Consider the following 20,750-nt stretch of genomic DNA (forward strand, 5'->3'; position numbering starts at 1 on the left):
ATGTGCAGCCCTGGTTATTTAGCTCGTCATATTGCAGCCACAGAAATTCTTTTGTCCATGAAACCATAAAGCTGCACTTTCTTTTTGCCTTATAGTCTGATTTGTCATAACTTCTCCGTTTTGTGGTAAGCTTTTCTTTGGCTGTCACTTCTTCACCCTGACCTGTCTTATTTGGCTCAGCAGAACTAAAATATATATCTGTCTGTGAAGGTTCTCAGTCATCCAGGTCATCGTAGTCAAATATAAATCCTGCTGCTTTTACACGCGCACTCACATAAGCTCAGTGATTCTCTGCGCGATCAACCTCTCACATGTTTAAGCTGCGGGAGATTTCACTTGTCATGTTTGCATAGTAAGCTAACGATTAATAAGACGATGTCAGAGGAATTGGTGCACAAATTATCATCACTCACAGATCAGTGCTGTCGCTCTCTATACACAGTTCGCGCGATTGCAAAGTGAAAGCAAAAAAACAAGCGCAAATTCAAACGCGATTTCAATATGTCACATATTGACAGTGGCTCACCCAATGACATAATTACCCAGCTACATTTCCGAAAGAATGCAAAAGCATTGACATATATTTTTCCTACAATAGCCCGACGGGCAGGGAAGAGATAGATTTTGGTACCCCGACTGAAAAAATCGCTAGCCCCAGGACGTCGGGCTAGCGATATTGCAAGCCCTGTATCTGATTGAGGAATCACTCATCTTTGGAAAAGAGAGTTTATTACAGAGAAATGTCTCTTTCCAAAATAAAAGCTATACTATCCGCTTTTTCTGGGCTATATTCTCAGCAGCATATTAAACAGCTGTCTAAATGACTCGGCTAAAGTTAGCAGCATGCTTGCTTGTTTTTTTTCTGCTTCCACTTGTCTTTGCACTAGGATGATGTCGGCGTAAATGTGCAGTCATATTCGTTGTGTTCCCACTAGTGCTTTCAGGTTAATCTCGCTGAAATGACCTTAACGCCACAACACGGCAAATCTCCGTTAACGAGCTACCGCCGATCGCCCCGTGCATGGGGCTAGACGGCCAACACGTTAACGAGCTAACTGCGCTAACACACTAGTTCCCACCCATGTAATTGAGCATTGCATGGCACATCCAACATACTGTTTTACTTTAGTCCATGACTCGCTTACCTTCAGGGTCATACGTCACATGAAAACCAAAATAATTCCAAACGCCAGATCTGAATGAGAGTGGGGGAGGTCCATGTTGTAAGGAGAGCTTAACTTCTGTCTCGCTAGCTTACCCTGCGCTCTTCCTTCTGATGATGCTGTCTGTGTTGAGCGCTCAGTGAATCTGCGTTCGACTACTCCGCCTAGGCTGCACTGTCGACCCTAGGCAGAGTAGTCGAACGCAGATTCACTGAGCGCTCAACACAGACAGCATCGTCAGAAGTAAAGTTGATAAAATAAATTACAAATTTTGTATTGTTCGATACATATGCGTACCGAACCGAAAGCACTGTATCGAACGGTTCAATATCGATACGAATATCGTTGCACCCCTACTAATTATGTATGTGAACTAGCTTAGTATATTGTTATGTATATTTCTAATTCCCCCTTCCGTTTAATTTTCTGCCAGATGAGTCGCTGTCCTCGCAGGAAAAGCCATCAGGGATGAAAGACGTGATCGTTTCCATAGACACCAGCAAAGACTCTGATGCAGATTCCTCTAAGCCATCCTCTAAGGCCACCAGCCTCCAGAACAGCCCAGCAGTCCAGAAAGGTTAGCTATCATCAGTATGACTACATAAAATCCTTCTCTGTAATCCAGGTGCGGTAGTGTTTACATTGACGTCTGCGTTTGTATTTTTGGTTTTGCATTGCAAGCCTTGTGTTTTTCTACATTCCTCATGTCACTATTTAAGTTTTCTTCTTTCAGTGGCCTTCCTTATTCTGCATACACAAGCATACATATGCACTGCCCTGAGACCCACAGCTCCAGCTTCCCCGCTGTGCATATGTTTTGGGCTGTGTGTGCGTGTGTCCCCTGTTACCGTATGAGAGAGAGACTAATTCAGCTCAAACAGGCGTACAATTGTTTCCAGATTGGAGGAGTAATGAACGTTCCCAGTTGCAGCCTGAGCACTGGGCTACTTTCAACCTGGCTTCATGAAAGCTGTTTGGTTTGTTTGTTTTCTTTAAAGAAGTGAAGAGAGATGACAAAAATCTGTCTGCTCTTTTGCTCTTTCCCCACAGCCCCCAGCTGGTCGTGGCAGATGGCTGCTTTCCCCCAACTCTAGCTCTGCTCTTGGCCTTTTCCTTTTTGTTTTTTTTGCCCCACCTCAACAACCAAGTGCTCTCTCATAGGGGGTTGTTGAATTGATTAGATTGTTTCTAATATTGGAGAGTCTGTAGCTATATAGTATAGCACCTTGAACTGGTATTGGGTTCTCATTGCCACAAATATATTAAGTATTAGATACTTAGATGGCATATGTTATAGTATTAGATGATGGTAGTAGTATAGAGCAAAAACATAAAGTTGAACTAATTAGTAATAGTTCATGATTAAGCTTTTACTACCTTATTGATTGTTCATTAAAGATTCGGAGCAATATCACAATTTTTGTAGGAATTCGGAGACAAAATATAGCAAATGTTGTATTTTTTGTTCGGTAGATTTTTGTCTAACAATACTTTTATCAGCTCTTTATTTTGCTAAAGTATCCGCGTGATAAACAGTGTTTTGGGAACTGGATTAGAAATTGTTGAGGTATACAAAATAACAACACACTGGTCTGGTAAAGGTTGCTTTGGGTAATCCTTTGATTTGCTGCCAAAGCATGAACCCGTGCTGTCATTTGTACAGTTTTTGGCGAATTCCCTCCTCTCATCAGATTCCATTTCCATCCTAAGGTAATCCACTCCTGGCAGGAAGTTTCCATTCGATGCAGTTTCCTTACCGAGGCCACTCGAAGCCACTTTGATGTAACCAGACAGTCTCGGCTCACTGCTGATGGTTTTGTTCATGTTGGACATTAGGAATTTCTAGAACTCAGGGAAAAGGTTGAGCCGTGTGTTTATTAGAGAGTACTAGAGTATTTCAGTGTTTGTTTGTCTCCCACTGTGGGAGGTTACAGTTAACTGCCTCTCAAACAGCTTTAGATTCTTCCTCTGGTATCCCCTGACGTACTTAACTCCATCTTGCTACGTCGCATGTCAAGGTAACATTTTACCTTAACTATAATTTTTGTTTTCTCTCCTTTTGTCTCAATTCCCAGATGATGAAGATGATGGCAAAGCTACAACTCAGCCCCTGTTGAAAAAAGGCAGGAGATCCACTTCATTTAGTTGCCTTAAACCTTTCCCCTTCTTTCCATTTTGATCTTAGTATCTTTTCTGAACTCCTGCTGCTATGCTCTCCTCATTTCTGCCACCATTTTTTTCGCACTATATTTTGAATCCCTCTTGTACTAACATACTGTCGCCACCCTGCTGTCTCCCTTTCCCTCTGTTCCTTCTTTCTGGCCTGCTAGGTCCCTGGCTGTGGGATATAACATGTCTCTTTCTCATGTCCCTAGCGTGAGCCAACTCTAAAGCTGTACTGTATATGATGTTGCCTTTAACTTAGTCTGTTTTTCTGTAGGTAGGCGCGTGTGTGTGTGTGTGTGTGTGTGTGTGTGTGTGCGCCTGTGTTCCAACATTTCTGTTTTCTCCAAGCTGTCTTCAGTCTCTCACCTGCTTTTCTTGCCACATTCTGGAGCTGACTAATTTGCCTTAAGCTTTCTTCTTAGGATGGAAACTGCTCTCCTGTTTTCACACTTCCATTTGTTTGGTTTTTAGTAGTAATGTTTTTTTATTCTGTACCTATATCACTTAAAACTTTTAAATAATAAAATTAAACGAATTTATTTTCTAATAATAGAACACTATACTTACAAGCAATAAACAGAATTCTACTGTATACTTCATTTTCAGCTATGGGCATGTATATTCTTTATATACATGTCCATAACTGACATGTGTGTGTCCTATTGAGCTACACTTCTACCAAGCACAAAATTATTAGTTTTATTATGCCTTATTAATGAGATTTGCTTTTATTTTGTCTTTTGTTGTGGTGTGCATCCCCGCAGACAAGAAGAGCCCGACAGTACCTCTGAATGTGTCCGACCAGAGGCTGCTAGAGGCCAGCCAACAGTTCCAGAAGAAACAGGGGAAGGGCACAGTGGATGTCTGGTGGCTGTTTGATGATGGAGGTGATTGTTAGTTATATTATTGTGCGACCATTATTGATCTCAAAATTCTCTATTTGGTCTGTTATTAAAATACTGTCATACTGAACAGGTTCATAAGTATTGACATATTAGGTTACTTGTGTACTGAACCATGTACAAGTTTAGGTTAGTTTTGGGGTTTTTTTGGCCTGCATCAGTTGGACATGTAATATACTCACATTTACTTTTAGGGCTGGTTGATATGAGGAAAATCTAATATCACAATATTTTTGGGGCTAAATCACAATACACGATAAATATCACGATATGTTTAAATAACCTCCATAAACAAATGTTATTTTCAACCGTATAGTGTGTAAAATTGCACTTGTATACTCATTCAAATCAACCAATTAATATTTTTTTCTACTTTGAATTCAAAAAATCTGAATGAATTGCAATGTTTTAACCATTTTCTAACCGTCAGTTGCAATACCGCGACAGTAAGTCTCTTTCTGTGGTCAACATGAGACCAAACAAAAGATCATAGCAACAAAAAAGTCCAAGCATTCATGAGACACTCATAATCCACTCTCTCTGAAGTAATTGCATTACTAGACTCTTTCTCGAGAGTTTCAGATTATTCAATAAACTAAAGTACACTATTTTGGTATTAACCTCTCTCTGAAGTTTGCAGGCTCTGAATCGTCTATTTCCAAATTCTTATGGAGAGATAAACCCACATGTATTAGCTGAAACATGCCTATAAAGGACCAAGGATAAAGGAGGACTAGATGTGCCTAACTTTCAACACTACTTCTTAGCCAGTGGGCTACATTTCATCTCAGGATGGTTAAAACACACCCTCTTGGCCCTGGCTAGATGTCAAACAGCCACTATGCAACAATATCTCTGACCTACCATTCATTAGCTCAAACAACAAACGACAGTTATGCTTAAAAGCATCAATATCAGATACTCTCTGACGGCATGGTGGGAGTTTCTAAAATGACTGAGTCTTCATTAATCCCATGGAAACGTTGGGCAGGTGCTCAGCATTTGTATATGTGTGCATGAGGGTGGGCATGCATGCTTGTGTCTGTGTGTGCCTTTTTGTCTACATCTGTGTGTCAGGTTGGGTCTTGGACTCAACCTCTCTTGGAACATCTTGGGCCCCCCATCTCCATCACCGCCCACCACACCGGTGCATTGGTGGTTCTCAGTGTCTGGGGCTGGGTACTTGGGTGTGGGGGGTTCTTGGATCTCAGGTCTCTGGGCCCGGGTTCGGTCTGCTTAGTCATAGCCGTCGGAGCCTGTGGGCTCGTTGTTGTGCGCTCGTCGTTCTGGTTCTTAAAGAAAATACGTTGCTTGGCAAACATTTCTATGCAAGTAAGAGTTTGCAGTGGCTCCACCTCTGTAAAGATGTGACCAGGGCCAGCGGGAGAACTCTGGCTTTTAACACCAGCTGATGAGTGTCACTTCAGATCTGGCTCATCATCATCATTATGACATTAAGTGTCATCGGCACTAAAAAGTGCAGATACAACTGTTGACAGCATATGCAGTAGATCCTAAAAGTACTCAGGCCTCTACAATTCTGGCACCTGTAAGTTTCACATTAAGTGTCAAAGCATTAAATTTAAATTGCTGACTTTTTCTGTAATGTTCAGCCTGAAATATGTAGTTTTAAGCCCAAAAGAACATCTGTGAAGATTCTAGTTCTGATTATCTTTGTGCTGTCACAGCATCATGGGGATGAGCAGAAACAAGTAAAGCCGTATTTGGTATGTTTTGCATTCCTATTGATACGCAAAGGCAGACTCTCACCCACAAAAACACATAGACAGTATGTTCTGACAGGATCTGTCATTTTCACACTTCCCAATGATTATAAATCAGGATTGAATTCATTTTGGTAGCATCATGTTGCATTTGCATTTTGAAGTGACAGATTCAACAACTGCTCATCTCAAACATGCTAGAAAAATTTGTTTGTCAAGTTGGGTTTTCTTTGTTTTTTGTTTCTGAGAAGAAGGGGAAAAAGGGCCACTACGTTGTTTTCTGTTTGAATTTAATTTGACTCTGTTTAATGCAAAAGGGATCATGAATCGGTTTCTGCAGCACTGAGTGCTGGTCTATAGAAAGTCCAAAGGTCTGAGGTTTGGACTTTAGAGTGTACAGATCTTAAATGTTTGTGTCACAAAAGTTGTATATTGAGCAGTTTGGTTTGTTTTTATGTTTCCCATCTAGGTCTGACTCTGCTGATCCCCTACCTTCTTACCAATAAGAAGCGGTGGAAGGAATGTAAGATCCGTGTTTTCATTGGAGGCAAGATCAACAGGATTGATCACGACCGCAGAGCGTAAGTACTGTACAGGCTGACAGTTTTGTCAAGACTGGAGAGTACTGTACAAAGGAATGAGTGTCTACCCTATGAAGTCTTTTATTCAGCCTTTGAAATCAAAACGATACTACCAAAAGCCAGCACTCCAAAAAATGTAAACAAAACCAAACTATCTAAAATAATAATAATAATAACTTTCTTTCTAATTGCCTTTTAAAAATTTAAAGACACTTGTTGTTATAAGCAGCACTAAGTAAATAAACTGAATTTAAAATTCAGTCATATTGTTAATTACACTTAAATGTAATTGTTATTAAACATAAAAGGATTCATAACATTGGATGAGAACAAGAGGAAGCTGTAAATAGCCCCGGTGCTCTTCTGCCTTTAGTCTTTTGACTAAAACATAATTTAGGCACCTGAAGTCTAGTTTTAGTCTAGGTTTAGAATGCAGACTGCTGATGGAAGTTAGTTGGTAGCTAAATCTGGCACAAAGCATCCTTTTCTTTTTAACTTATTAATGTATTTTGTGCGTGGGCCCGTAAATACAATAAAATGAAACTAAATATAAAGGTATAGCAGTATAATATTTAAGTGTGAAAGTTTGTTTTGATTTATACCAACGAGAGGTGCCCCTAAGAGAGAGTGTGTGTGTGTGTGTGTGTGTGTGTGTGTGTGTTAGGAAAAAAGTAGTAACATTTCCTGGGGGCACAGCAAATGTGTGCGTTTAACCTTATTGCTCAAGGGGATTAGTTATGATTTGATGACTTTCAAACTCATTCACCTGTCTATACAATTTAATTAGTTCTACGTGGATCTCTTCTTTCGGGCAGGGTCAGGGTTAGTGGACACCCAAGCTTTTGAATGTGGTAACTCGAGAACGAAGCAATGTAGGAGTTTGAAGTTGATACCATAGGTGTATCTACTGAAAATCCAGACTAGTTTGAATCTCAGTGACCTCGACCTTAGGGTCAAGTTTTCTGAAAACCTTGTAAATGCCATAATTGGAGAAGGAGGTCACCTAGGATCTTAAATAGATTTATAATAAGTTCATGAGTTTGGCCTTAAGGTCAGGGGTCAGAGGTTTTCTGAAAATTTAGCGAACGTGACAACTTGAACAAGGACAAATTTGCACCATAGGCGCATTTATCAGGAGGCTGAGGGCGACCACTGGCCACCACCAGTATTTTTATTTGTTGATACAAGTGTCATAGTTATTGTCAAAAGAAGATTTTCGTTGACAAAAACTACGACAACAATTATTGGTCAACGAAATTAACACTGTTGCAGACACGAGGAAGCTGTGCTTTACCATACATGCTGTGCAGTTAGCAGAAAACACAGTGTAGGTATGTCTTTCCTTTCAGCACCACTCTCACACATTTGTTTATAACATAAGGATGTATCCAAAAACGAGATGTCTTAAAATGCATTTTATATGCACAAAGTTCTAACCCTGACTGTTTCTGTAAAGGCTGACATCTCTCCAGGTTAATGTAAGCGCATACAACGTAAAATGTACACATAATGTATACTGCAGCATTCAACACTGCATGTTTTTGACCATAAATAGGGAAACAATCACACAAAGCTCATATTAGCTATTAAATATTATTTGTAGTGATAAAAATTAATAAAAATCATCTAAGAAGCTGACCTGCTACATATAAATGATAAATTTGCCTTTGTACTTGCTGTGTGGGTGTATGCATGCAAGTGTGTGGGTGCTCGAAAGGAGCCATACCCACATTTTCTTAAATGGATTGAATTTTGTAGGTGCTAATATTACATGTATCTTAGTAAATATACCTTATTTATTATGTGTGCTTACAAAAATTGCTCATCCTGCAGACAGACTCCACCTCCTCTGACTTGTCTTTGTTATCCTCTTAAAAAAAATAGATTCGCTCGACACATGAAGCAGTTCTACAACTGCTACAGGTTGTGGTTGGATTTTCAGTTGCAGCAGATCTCAAGTGCAGAACGAGGTATACCGATGCCAGCTCAAGACCAGTGCTAGAGTTAGTCCATCTGTTGTGGAATGAGAGACTGGAGAAGCAGCTGAATGAAACTGATGGCAGAGAGCTGGCCAGTAGGGAAAACACAGGAACAAAAAGGGCATAGCTGACAGATTAGTAGGCGCTGAACAGTCAGTCTGAATCCAGTAAAGTTTCAAATCAGTGAAGAAAATGTGATTGAGTTCATTCTCAAAAGTTATTCTCTGGGGATGATGTGAGTCTATCCCTTACCCCCATCCCTCCTGCCAAAGAAGTCAACACGATTTTATTGGCCGGAGAATGTGCCACTCATTGTCCTGCTTTTGTCGTATGAAATTAGCTGAGTGTAGAAGCTTTTATGTTTGCGTGACTGCAAAACTATCAACAGTTTGTTTCAACAGACATCTGACATTTCAACATGTTCCTGTCTAACTTCATCTCTTACCAACAGACAGAAAGTAAAACCTGCATAACTTTTTTTTCCCCTCCAAAGCTGGGAGTCCTGCCTGCTCCTCCTGCTGGAAAGCAGCTGAACTAAAGATTTGAGACAAAAATAAAACAAATTTGTTAAAGTAAATGAATAAATGCTTGGCACTGACACTGGAAACATGACAGTCACGTAGCCAACACAATAATAACGAGCTTGAACACGTAGTCCTGTAGCCCACGACACATAGATAGCAGATGATGCTCTCCGGCACCAAGTGTTTGAAACTAAAGCTAAAGGAAATTATTCTCATAGATAGAATTCCACATTATAAACCCTGTACCACCCGCTAGTGTTCAGAGTTATTCAAAGCAGCTTCCCGTGTATCCAACCAGAGCTTCTTGGACTGCACATGTCTTGTTTAACAGCTTATTTATAGTATTGATCCTACCTCTCTGTTTTTGACATTCCTGTTACAGGATGGCTACTCTGCTGAGTAAGTTCAGGATAGACTTTTCGGACATTACTGTCCTTGGAGACATCAACACCAAGCCCAAGAAGGAGCAGTAAGTCCACTTTGTTAAGCTTCACACTTTGAACATCCTCCACAATTGTTAACGTGTATTATGTCACACATTCAGTATCTAAAGTGCCTTGAGGAAACTGTTGGCTCTATTTGGCACGGTATAAAGAAAAGAAAACTAACCGTTTTAATTATGTCAGCATTTGAAATTCAATGTTTAGCATGTTTGAGGACAGTAAGCTGAGCTGAAAAGCAAATTACTGGCGCCCTCGTGTGGTCTGTGTGGGAAAAGACGTGTGGCTTTGAGACAATGTTGATTTGGTTTGAACAAATGATGATTTTTAACAAGGGAACATTTTCTTAACATTAATAAATCTGAAGACTTTTCAAGAAAGTATCACAGTCCAGATCCAGACATCCGCCTGGGTCTCGAGACTTGGTAATTAGTAATTTCATTTTTATTCAAAACATCCATTTTTGTTCATTTCTTTGGTGAGATGATTTTGAAAATTCAGTTCATTTCAATTTTATTTATATAGTGCCTTATCACAACAGTTGCCTCAAAGCTTTGTGTAGTTACCTGTTTTACATGAGGATTAACCATGAAGCTGTTGTGACGCAGCATGGCAGCCTTCGAGGAGATGATTGAGCCTTATCGGCTGAAAGAAGATGATATGGAGCAGGAGGCAGCTGAGAGGCTGAAGAACAGCGAACCATGGAGGATCACTGACAACGAGCTGGAGCTATATCGTGCCAAGGTCACAAGATTTCCCCGCATATTCCATTTACATGAGTCTTTAATCTCATAAGATGAAATTCTTGAGTCAGTCAAAGTTCCATATGACTTCAGGGTTCAGAGGGATTCATTCTTTGATCCTCTGCAGCCTCATTCAGTTGTTCTGTAGGGGGAGTGGAAGCAGTTCAGTGTAGCTTATACTGTGAGCGACACTGCTGCCTCGAAGTCTGTGGTGCAGTGGCTTGCGAAAATGATCTTGTTACGTGATACCTGATTGCTTGATCCTGTGGTTGTCTCTCTTTAGACCCATCGGCAGATCAGACTCAACGAGCTGCTGAAGGAACACTCAAGCACAGCCAACCTCATTGTTATGTAAGCTTGGGTTGGGTGGGTGTGGGGGGTGGGTGCGTATGTGTTTTAGTTTCAATAATACAAAGTGGGGGAGAAAAAAACATGACAATTTAAAAAAGAAAAAAAGAAAAAACTTGAATGAAAATACTCGTTGTCAGCAGATTAGACATACAAACCTCTTTCTACTGATAGCAACACCAGCTGGTTATAAGCTAACATTATGCAAGCTAATGTTGGGCGCAAATGTCCTAGAAATCACGCTTTCCCTCTGATAAACAGTTTGATTGCGTTCTCATATTATTAAACGGTTTGTTCAGTAAGCCTCAGAGGCCAGCGATGTTACGTCGTCTTCAAAGTTTCACACCAAACGGCAGCTGTCGGAAGCTACCAGGAGCAAGAACAGCAGCTCGACTGACTGTTAAAGCCCGAACCATGAAAATTCACTTTTTTTGAAAATGGAGCATTTAATTTGAACAAATTAAAATAAATTAATCTTCATTAATATGAGTTTTATTTGTGCAATTTCAGAAGTGAGGTGGGAAAATCCCACAAGGGCTGCTGGTGTGGAGATGCTTTGACCCTCATCTTTGGGTCGCTCAAATCTTTCCTGCTACTTTGTTCACTTGCTCATTAATTTACCCCATCTAATAACAGATGACAAGATAACTAGTGCTAAAAAATGCGGGCTGAAAGTGACTATTAACATTTGACCAAGTCAACAGGCAAAACTGTGATGAACCACATTGGAAAAGGAAGGTGGAAAGCTTGCTTTGGGCTGGCGGTGATAATGATCATAACAGATAAATTTGGCTTTTAGTCACTCTTTCCTGAAAAGGCCTTTTGTGGGTTTTGTAACTTTTATAAAGAAGAGTTGATACACATTCAGTTTAAGTTAACTTTTGTTAACTTAAAGACACTTTAAAACAGTCTACACAAGACGAGTGGCTTCAATAAGTGATGCTTCTACCTAATCCTTAAATGTGCAGTGAAGTGATGAGCTTTCATTAATTTGAATTGCCAATTCTTAAACCATTATGTGTAGAGATAACAGTACCTGATTTTTAGAACTTTTCTTATTGCTCCTTTTTGGTTATAGTTTCATTGCAGTCTCTCTTTCTTTGCCTTTCTCTGTGCAGAAGCCTCCCATTAGCCAGGAAGGGTGCTGTGTCCAGTGCTCTCTACATGGCCTGGCTGGAGGCGTTGTCCAAGGATCTGCCTCCCATCCTTCTGGTGCGTGGCAACCACCAGAGTGTCCTCACCTTCTACTCTTAAAGGGGAAAAGCCGGTGATTTAAGTCACAGCTAAAGTCTAAAGGTCCACCACATACACTCCTGAGATAGCAGAATACAAGCCAGTGATGGAAACAGTGCTGAGTAATATGAATCCAATGAAAGTGCTATTTTTTTGTGTAAAAGTGCTACGTGTTTTGTGATGGAGGAATTTTATGTTGGGGTGGGTGCTGGTTGTAAAGTTGCCCACTCTTTTTCCTTTCTTTCTTTTTATTCCAAGATGTCTGGGTTATTCTCTCGTTGCTCTAGTTCCTTCTGATTTCCTCATTAAAGTGTCATTTTTGTTCAAGTTGATTTCTCTCAGGCTCTCTAAAGCAGGCATGCACAATATAGATGTGTTCATGATGTGGAATATATTGATGTCATACATTTTAAGTTTATCAGACCAGATGTTGTTTGCTCCAGCAATAATCACCCTGTTATGTTTTTTTTCCAAGTTGGGGAAAATGCTTTGCAACACCTTCTAAAGCCTTATGGATGTGCCTTCCAGTCGAATCGGATGAAACGGAATTAGAATCTCTATTCAGATTGACAATTTTAACAGAATTTCCTTCTTAGCTGTGCAGGTGGATTTAAAGTAGAATTTTATAAAGGGTGTCAATTTGAACACTCTTACAGTTTTGACCTTAATCACCAATATTTATTTGGGGCTTTGATTTTTATATTTTTCACTTTTTAGTCTTCCTTCGTATAAGTTGCTGAATACTCATCACAACAAGATCCTTGATCTTTTAGACACAGTTTGTAGGGGAGGGGTGCATGTGGGCATAGACTTAAAGTCTCTGTCAGAAAAAAATGTGAGGCTGGGTTTTTCTTTAGCCTTTTCAGGTGGATAAAATCTCTCCCTAGTAGCTGCCGATTACCAGCTTTCTTTGGTTCTGTGGCCACATGTATTGTTGTTTCGCTGTAAAGAAACTCTTCTACCCTTCAAGATGCTAGTCCAAACCTTGCCTTAATGCTAGAACTATACTATACTGTCACGATTGTCATAAGTTCTCGCTCCCTCTTAAGCCATGTTGGCTGAAGGGTTTGTGTGTAAATGCAGATATTCATCCATTATTAAGTCTCAGCGCATATGCATCTTAATCTGCATTAGTCATTTAGCCTCACTTCATTTAGTGTGCACTTGTGGCACATCCCTGTCTTTTAGCTTAATTATTACTATTGATTTTAGGGGTGACGTGGCATCACAAAAAAAAAGCCATACATAGACATTTTCCAGTTGTAGTGTACTGTAGAGGTCACATGTATCCCCTGTTCTACTGTGACTGTAGAGAATATTGATTAACTAGCTTCAGTATGCAATAGTACAGCTGTTACTTTGGGGAGTGGTCACAGGTGTCGTCACAGAGAAAAATAACCCTGAGCCTAAAATCAATTCATAAAACTCATTGCATTTGAGTTTTGTGGGGAAAATGGACAGTAAAGTGAAAGTAACCCGTTAGCTTTTGTTAAGATTGCAAATGTTGTTATTAAAACAGCTGAGCATAAACGGGTTGGTTGGAGTGGTTCTAGCATAGATGATTATTTTAAGTGCATTGCCCTAAAATTAGTCATGATATTTTGAAGCCTCTGCATTGTGTTGTTAAATACAGCAGAGATGCACAAGTCATTGTGGGTGGTCTCGTTATTTTGAATTAAACAGCATGGACTTTGGCTCATTATGATTATGGGTGAGAAACTACTATGAAGCAAATGAAACTTTACTATATGCAATTTCAAAGAAGAATGTGAGAGTGCTTAGGTTAGTTGAATGTACACTACACTAGTAGTACCTTTTGGTTTCCATTGTCATATGTATCATATGTTTCCTGCATATACTGCAGTTAGCACAATAGTGTTCTGTCTGTCGGCTTCATTGTGCTATTAGCGTTCATGCAGCACCATTGCCCACCACTCTGTTGTTCACATGGATTATCACTACGTTAATAATCCATGTGTGTAATGTTTGCAGGGACTGTTGATAGGATTCAGTACAAACATATTATATAGATCTATACTCTTACTCACCAGAGTGCTAAATGTAGCCGGAATAAGTTTTAGTTATGTTGAAAGTGTGGGCTTGGAAAGCACTGTTAGATCATTTCGAAGGCAGTCCTACATTGTGTAACAGCCTCAAATACCAAAATTCGTCCACACCACAGCTGGTGTTCATTCTAATCCAGCTGACACTGCTTTTCAAAATAAAAGACAAAATGTATCTAAAATTTGGTGTTCCTGCAGCTGAGTGCATCCCTGTGCACTGTAACTTAAACAGTGAAACTAAGTTATGCTTAACTCAAATTATGAAGTATGACTGAATATTTCTGTATTAGAGCAAATGTAAATGAATTTCTTGAAGACTAACTGCTAAGCAATACAATTAGTGAAACAAACTGCAGTTTTTGTTTTGTTTTGGTCTTTTTTTTGTTTGTTTTTTGCTGTGCATTTTGGGCAATATAAATCTGAGATTATCAATGTGGGCTGAGATGGGGATTTGGGGGCACTATTGTGTACTATAACAAAATAAAGGAGTGTATCTTTCAGATCTCTGTTCGTTGTTGTGTTGTGAGGCATTCACTCTTGTTCTCTTGTTGGTACAGAACAACATTATTACAAACAAGAACACGGGTTAAACCATTTGTATATTTAAAAAGATTATATTTGCTTATCTATCTATCTATATCTGTATCTATCTGTAATTATACACACACAGTTATATACATACATACATAATATAAAAAAACACAACACTCATGTATCAATTAGAGGGGTTCTTTTTCATGTCACATTAAACGAAACAAAAATACCTCCTATCAACGTTTTCCAGCCAGCTAATGGTGTTTGGGTGTTTCCCTCATTTGTCTCGATAGAGCCTAACATCTGTCTGACAAAATTACTGCATTGTCCTCAACAGATCGAATCATATGTACGTGTAAGTCGAGGCATTATTTGAGTTCTCCTAATCATTGTTTGTATTCTTTGCCATATTCCCTGTTCCTCCTAAAGCAGGCATGTTGTTCCATGAGGGTGGATTCTAATATTTCAAAAATGATAAAATGGTCCTAAAATCTATTGGTGGTTGACATCACTAAGTTTATAGTAAGTATAAACTAACATGTAAATAAACGTAATAGTATGTACACATGGAACATGTTGGAAGGGTATTTATTTTAGTTCAGACTTTTTTTTTTTTTTTTTGTCTTTTAATATTTGGAGTTTTGGTTGTAATTTGATTTGCATGTCAATGGTTTTTTTTCTTTTGCAGTTTGTTTCCTTTTGATTTTAGCAAATTGTCTTTCTCCTTGAGTCTGTATCTGTAGCCTTTCAATGAAGAAAAAGATATGATGACAAGCGGCTCAAACCAGTTTTCTCCTGCTTTAACTCAAACGTGTAAGGCCCAGCTGGTTGAAGCAGGAATGTTTTGATACTGTTAACAGTCACAGATATGCTTTTTCTAACATTTTAACATGTATGATTACCAGTACTTTGTACATCTTTATTGCAATAAATAAACCAAATGAAACCATTAACATCTGTAGTCTGCATTTGTGGTTTGCAAGGCTTCTATTTAATTCAGTTTTATGTATTGTTTACTGAATTTTGCATAATGGATAAAGCTCCTAGAGTGTTAAAGTGAATCAGCGATCTGATCTGAGGAAGAAATCTCCTTAGGGTGGGGTGGGGGGGGGGGGGGGGACTATTTTAGGTTTATTTGCTGTTGGGGGTTAATGGAGGTCTAATACTGTGTTACAGCAGACAACAAATTATAGGAAAAACTCTGCACAACTAAATCAATGACAGCTAGTGTATTTGTTTTTTTTGGTAGAGAAATGTATAATAAACCCTCAGCACACTGTCCCGCTTATCGCTATTTTTATTCAGTTACAGTGTTTTGGTCCATGTAACTTGCATAATGTAATATAAAAAATCTAATGTATAAAATAATAACACTAAAAGTGAAAATACAAAAACATGAAGAGAGCAATAAATTAAAAAAATAGTTTTAAGATCCTTATTGTATTTATCGTAAAAGCTCTGTGGTATAAGATGGATGGGGCAACAGAGCTCAAACACCTATTGGTCAGGATTCGATAATTATCATTTCAACACAGGGCATAAAGCCAACTGTTTAACCCAAACAAATCTGTTCCCTGCACTTTCGGAAGAAAAATACAAAACGTTTGTCTTCTGCACCTTAAAGAAAGATAACACTTTGAGATGAAGAGTTGAAAAGCATTTATAGATTGAAATGTACAAGTACGCAGTTACATCTGTGGCTGGGCATCTTTATAAGTGCACCCTCACTCTTTATTTATATCAGTCTACCGCACCACATAAAGACAAAGTGTTAAATTTCAAGGGCAAATATTAATTATTTTCCTACATCATATCTTTTCTTCCTGGGCTTTCACAGTTTTTAAATAACACATTTATTAGATCACCAGCCAGTATAAATATAATCCTGCTGCTGCCCTAAATTAACATGATTAGTACTTACCAAAATATTTTATGTTTTTGTAATCACTATATAGCAAGATAATGGACCCTACAGTATTAGAAATCGGCATTTGTGGGAAGGAGGAACTCACTTTAAACAGGAAGAGACCTCCAGCAGATCCAGGCAAACCTTCACAAAACTGTGTGTTTTAGTGCATTTCAACTAATTTAAAAAGTATATTTCAGCAAATACTTGACAGTTAATTAGAGAATGTGCTTTGAATTCACGACCCCCACAGATTGTAGCCAAAACATGTCCATTATGGATATGAAGCCATTAGGGTGAAAGTCAGATGTTTTTGTGGAGAACCACAGCTACTGCAACAAAAAGAAGAAGTACACAAACAATCACAATGATTGAAGAGATAATTTTACAGAGTCTTCTTCTGCGCTCTGCTTCTTTCCTCTTCAGTAAAGAATCAAATCCCGGTGTGTAGAGATCCTCGAGCCAGAAATCCAGATCTTTAGGAGTCTTGTCCTCTTCCTACAAAGAAAACAAAGATGTGAAACAGTGTATGAAAAAGTGCACCAAGATTCTTGTTGTTAGACATACAGTAAATATGTGTTTGTAACATATCTGCTCCCTTTAGCAGACTCAGGAAGAACATTTCCTGTGCATTAAAAAAAAAAATGCACCATTCTTTTCTGCCAACAGATGCCCATTGACTACATGAGATTCCCGTTCTTTTGTTGCTTTCTTTCAAGCAGCCTGTGTACATACAAAGGCAAATGCTAATGCCTGGCTAATGAGGCTGACCTCTAAAGTTTAAGGCTTACCACCCAAAAAGACTGGCTGCTGCACCGTCAAAGAATAGTGGCACATAACGTGCTGCACAGGCCGAGGGACTGTTGCATTAACCTGCATTAACATTTGCCACAATCGCAAGAGTAGCGTACCACTGGTCACTTTTGAATCTTAGGATTTCTGGCAACATGGACTACAGAAATAGAAAGGCAAATCATTTCTATGTTGCATCTTTACACACAACAACACAAACAGCATCAAAGTAAGCTAAATAATGACTCCTAAATTGAAGATTTGTGGTTGTTGAACGCCATAATTTGATGGTTACACATCAACTAAAAGTGTGCTGATACATTTTGTTCAGAAATATACATGACCACTGCAAATCATAGTGTTCTCCCAGAAGCGTTCCTTCCCCTAAACATGTTTATTTACTGAAATTGAAACAAAAAAGTTTTAAATCAACACTTGATGACGGCATTTTTTTATTTTCCTTAATATTTAAAGTGCAGCTGGTAAGCTATAAGTTTTGGGGGCACAAGTACTGTAGTAGTGACTTAGCAAATATTGACTCAGGGGTGAAGGCACACTAATGCTAGCAAGACAGGAATACTTTTAGTCCTTCAGTGGTCAGAAAAACTAGTGAAGAGAAATATATCACATTTTGTTACAATATAAAAATAATCAAAGCCACCTAAAAGTGTAAGTATTAAACCATCACAGACATCATCTGGAAAGAAGCTCCAAGGGTTAAATGGTATAAATAAAAACTGGTATTTACACCAAAACGTGGGGATTTTATTGAATGAAGGACTTTTTGATGAGATCCAAAGAGAGTTTTTGGAAATCAACAACTGCAAATATGCAAAAATGCATACTTGTGGGAAAATGAATAAAACTGTTTAGATGGCAATCATCATATTAGAAGACCTTAGTCAGTGATTTTTGCTCAGCAATTGAGCCCTAAGCATTCACTTGCTCATATCTTCTTTATTTCTTTTGGTTCTTTAGTGTGCCTATACAATATATAAAATAAGTATTGAACATATCACCAATTTTGTAAGTAAATATATTTCTAAAGGTGTTATTGACAATACATTCTCACTAAATGTCAAAGAAATCACATGCAAAGAAATCAAACCATAGATTTCCATAAATAAAGTGGAATAGTAATGAAAGCACTTAACACAACTTGCTCCATTCGTCCAAGCACTTTTTTGCAATTCTGTTTCTATCTAACATCCTATAGATGCATTAGAGAGCATCTTTCCCAAGAATATTTGTTATGCAGACTGAAGCAGCCAGGGATCAAACCGCCAACCTTCCAATTAGCAGATGACCTGCTCTACCTCCTGAGCTACAGCCACTCCAGTAGTGAGAAGCATCAAGAAACATCTCATGATGGGTAAAACCAACAAGCCTGTTTCGACCACTGGAATCTTACTGTTGCAAAACATACTGATGGCATTAGTTAGAGAAGTATTTCTAAGCTAATGAAGGTTCCAGTGAGCACTGCTGGGGCCATAATCCAGAATCATGTCAACATAAACCAACAACCAAGCGCTTCTCATTAGATTTTAACTCAGACTCTAATTAACAGAAGAGTTGTCCAAGAGCCAACGCCCACTGGTGGAGAGCTACAGAAAGACCTGGAATCAGCAGGTACAATTGTTTTAAAGAAAACAATAAGTAATAATTTACTTAACTGCCATGGCCTGTATGCACACTCACTACGCAAGACTCCACTGCTGAAGAATGCATGAGACTAGTTTCTCCATACAGAAAACATCTTGAAGATGCCATCACCAAAAGAGGCTCTTACACGAAGTATTAAATTAATTTCAGGTATCTTGTTCGATGCTTTTTCCCTGTGTTACTTCTCATTATTACACATAACTTTATGGACAACTGTTTAATTTCTTTGCATTTCTGGATTGGATGGGTTCTTGCCATGACAATTTATGTCAAAATCCTTTTTAGAAATATATTTGCTTATAAAATTGGTGACATATTTAATACTTATTTTACCCGCTGTATATGCATATGCATATATATATATACATGCACAGTTCTTTGTTTACATATATGCATGTCCTCCTAGCAAACAACTGCACTAACAACTGTTTTGTGTATCCAAACCATTAACCTTGTTAATCTTCCACAACCTTTTTACTTTTCCACAAATTACTTGTAAATATTCTGCAAGATTGCTATGGTTTGCTTGAGTGTCATAGTCCTTGACAGTCCAGGAAGGGTGTGATGTCTCATTCTGCTCAATCACTGATTTTACATCCATGTACAGAGGGTTCTGTCTGATGTTGGTCTTCAGAGTGGATGGAGTGATGTGCTTCTCCAGGTATCTGTCCACAAACACCACAGGACTCCAGTCTGGGTGTGGCACAGAACTGCTTTTGGTTGTTACCCTTGGCTCCCTCTGTGGAGACAGAGAAGAATTCTCAATCCATCCAGCTTTAACATTTTCTATGGAGCTGTAGGCTACACTGGTTAGATAGCCTAAACCAGGGAGTCATGTAATTAAAGGCTTTCTTTTTCAGAGGAGCCATCCACAGTGAGGAAGTAAAATTATTAACAAGATTTAAAAAAAAAAAAAAAAAAAGCAGTCCCAGGTGTGTTAAACATACCACCAAAACTCATGCATGCTCAACATGGAGCTGTTTGTTGTCTTTCGAATTCAAAGTCAAAGTCAGCTTTATTGTCAAAAGCTCCACTGCAAATTTAAAGAGCTAAAAACAAAAGATATTTGTACTATAATGTTATAACTTAATGTTTGTTCATGTTTTTGGTGTCTTGTAAGCCAAGTATGACACAACAATGCTGTGCTCTCCTGCTCTGCTATTTCAAACTACTGTCACAAAGATCATACCTGAGAGTAAATCCTGTTCTGCCATTGTTTCTGACTGGACATTACTGCCCCAACCTGGAACATGCTGTGTGTGGCTGGCAGCATCCCAACGTCTAGCTGGAGGAATTTCTCAGGGTGGTTATTGTTGGGCAAAGCAGAAATATCCATCCTGATTCTGCTGCTCCATCCACGCTGAGCACTTCACTTGCCAACTACCTGGCTAATTCCACATACTCCCTACGTCTCACAGGCTCTGCAATAATAATTTATGAAGAGTGTGATATCTGAGGCTGTATCACTTGTGTAATGTGTGTAACCCAACCTGGCCAAAGGGTGGGGTGAAGGTGTGGGTTTGAGAGAGAGAGAGAGAGAGAGAGAGAGACCTAGTATCTGTGTCTGTGTAAAATGTCATCTGAGTAAGCAAGTAAATAAGTATGTGTTTATTTCGTTTAGAAAGTTTAAGTTTATTTAATAACTTGAAATACTTCTCACATGTAAGGTCTTCAATAATCAGGCCCCCATCTTATCTTAAAGACGTGATAGTACTGTAAAATGTGGGAGCTTGTAGAATAAAAAGTGAGAATGTGGAGAAAATTGTTGGTATTTTGAAATTTTCATCTGTAAAATATTGGTGAAGAGGGAGCTGAGTGTAAAAGCGAAGCTCTCAATTTACCGGTCGATCTACGTCCCTACCCTCACCTATGGCCACGAGCTGTGGGTAGTGACCGAAAGAACGAGATCGCGGATACAAGCGGCAGAAATGAGCTTCCTCCGAAGGGTGGCTGGCCTCTCCCTTAGAGATAGGGTGAGAAGTTCGGCCAT

The 20,750-nt window shown here is 38.9% G+C and overlaps 2 protein-coding genes across 3 annotated transcripts in view; one reads left to right on the forward strand and one right to left on the reverse strand.

Moving 5' to 3' along the window:
- The window catches only part of slc12a2 (solute carrier family 12 member 2), a 62,164-nt gene extending 50,029 nt beyond the window's left edge, over positions 1 to 12,135 (forward strand). The window contains exons 20-27 of one of the 2 annotated variants that reach the window (XM_026172708.2): positions 1,597 to 1,740; positions 3,239 to 3,286; positions 4,094 to 4,216; positions 6,425 to 6,536; positions 9,422 to 9,508; positions 10,088 to 10,223; positions 10,506 to 10,573; positions 11,689 to 12,135. In XM_026172708.2, coding sequence (XP_026028493.2) covers positions 1,597 to 1,740; positions 3,239 to 3,286; positions 4,094 to 4,216; positions 6,425 to 6,536; positions 9,422 to 9,508; positions 10,088 to 10,223; positions 10,506 to 10,573; positions 11,689 to 11,824 — 854 coding nt within the window. In that variant the 3' untranslated portion in view covers positions 11,825 to 12,135. The remainder of the gene's footprint in view (positions 1 to 1,596; positions 1,741 to 3,238; positions 3,287 to 4,093; positions 4,217 to 6,424; positions 6,537 to 9,421; positions 9,509 to 10,087; positions 10,224 to 10,505; positions 10,574 to 11,688) is intronic. The other variant, XM_026172709.2, reaches the window with a different exon arrangement.
- A 4,333-nt stretch (positions 12,136 to 16,468) lies between these two features.
- On the reverse strand, positions 16,469 to 20,227 carry minar2 (membrane integral NOTCH2 associated receptor 2). The gene is made up of 3 exons (XM_026177114.2): positions 19,950 to 20,227; positions 19,254 to 19,499; positions 16,469 to 16,804 (listed from the first exon to the last, which is right to left on the reverse strand). The coding sequence occupies exons 1-3, from the start codon at positions 20,094 to 20,096 to the stop codon at positions 16,610 to 16,612; spliced, it is 588 nt and encodes a 195-aa protein (XP_026032899.1). The 5' UTR covers positions 20,097 to 20,227; the 3' UTR covers positions 16,469 to 16,609.
- Positions 20,228 to 20,750: the final 523 nt, after the last annotated feature.

The sequence above is a fragment of the Astatotilapia calliptera genome, chromosome 7 (assembly GCF_964374335.1).
Source record: "Astatotilapia calliptera chromosome 7, fAstCal68.1, whole genome shotgun sequence".
NCBI lineage: Eukaryota > Metazoa > Chordata > Actinopteri > Cichliformes > Cichlidae > Astatotilapia > Astatotilapia calliptera.

What these genes read in the sequence shown, in the direction of transcription:
- minar2 (XM_026177114.2), bottom strand. Translation starts at nt 20,096, where the DNA reads ATGGATATTTCTGCTTTGCCCAACAATAACCACCCTGAGAAATTCCTC. An exon ending in AGAACAGGATTTACTCTCAG is followed by an intron (nt 19,500 to 19,949) that starts GTATGATCTTTG and finishes CTGTCTCCACAG; the next exon opens with AGGGAGCCAAGGGTAACAAC. An exon ending in ATCTTGCAGAATATTTACAA is followed by an intron (nt 16,805 to 19,253) that starts GTAATTTGTGGA and finishes TTTTCTTTGTAG; the next exon opens with GAAGAGGACAAGACTCCTAA.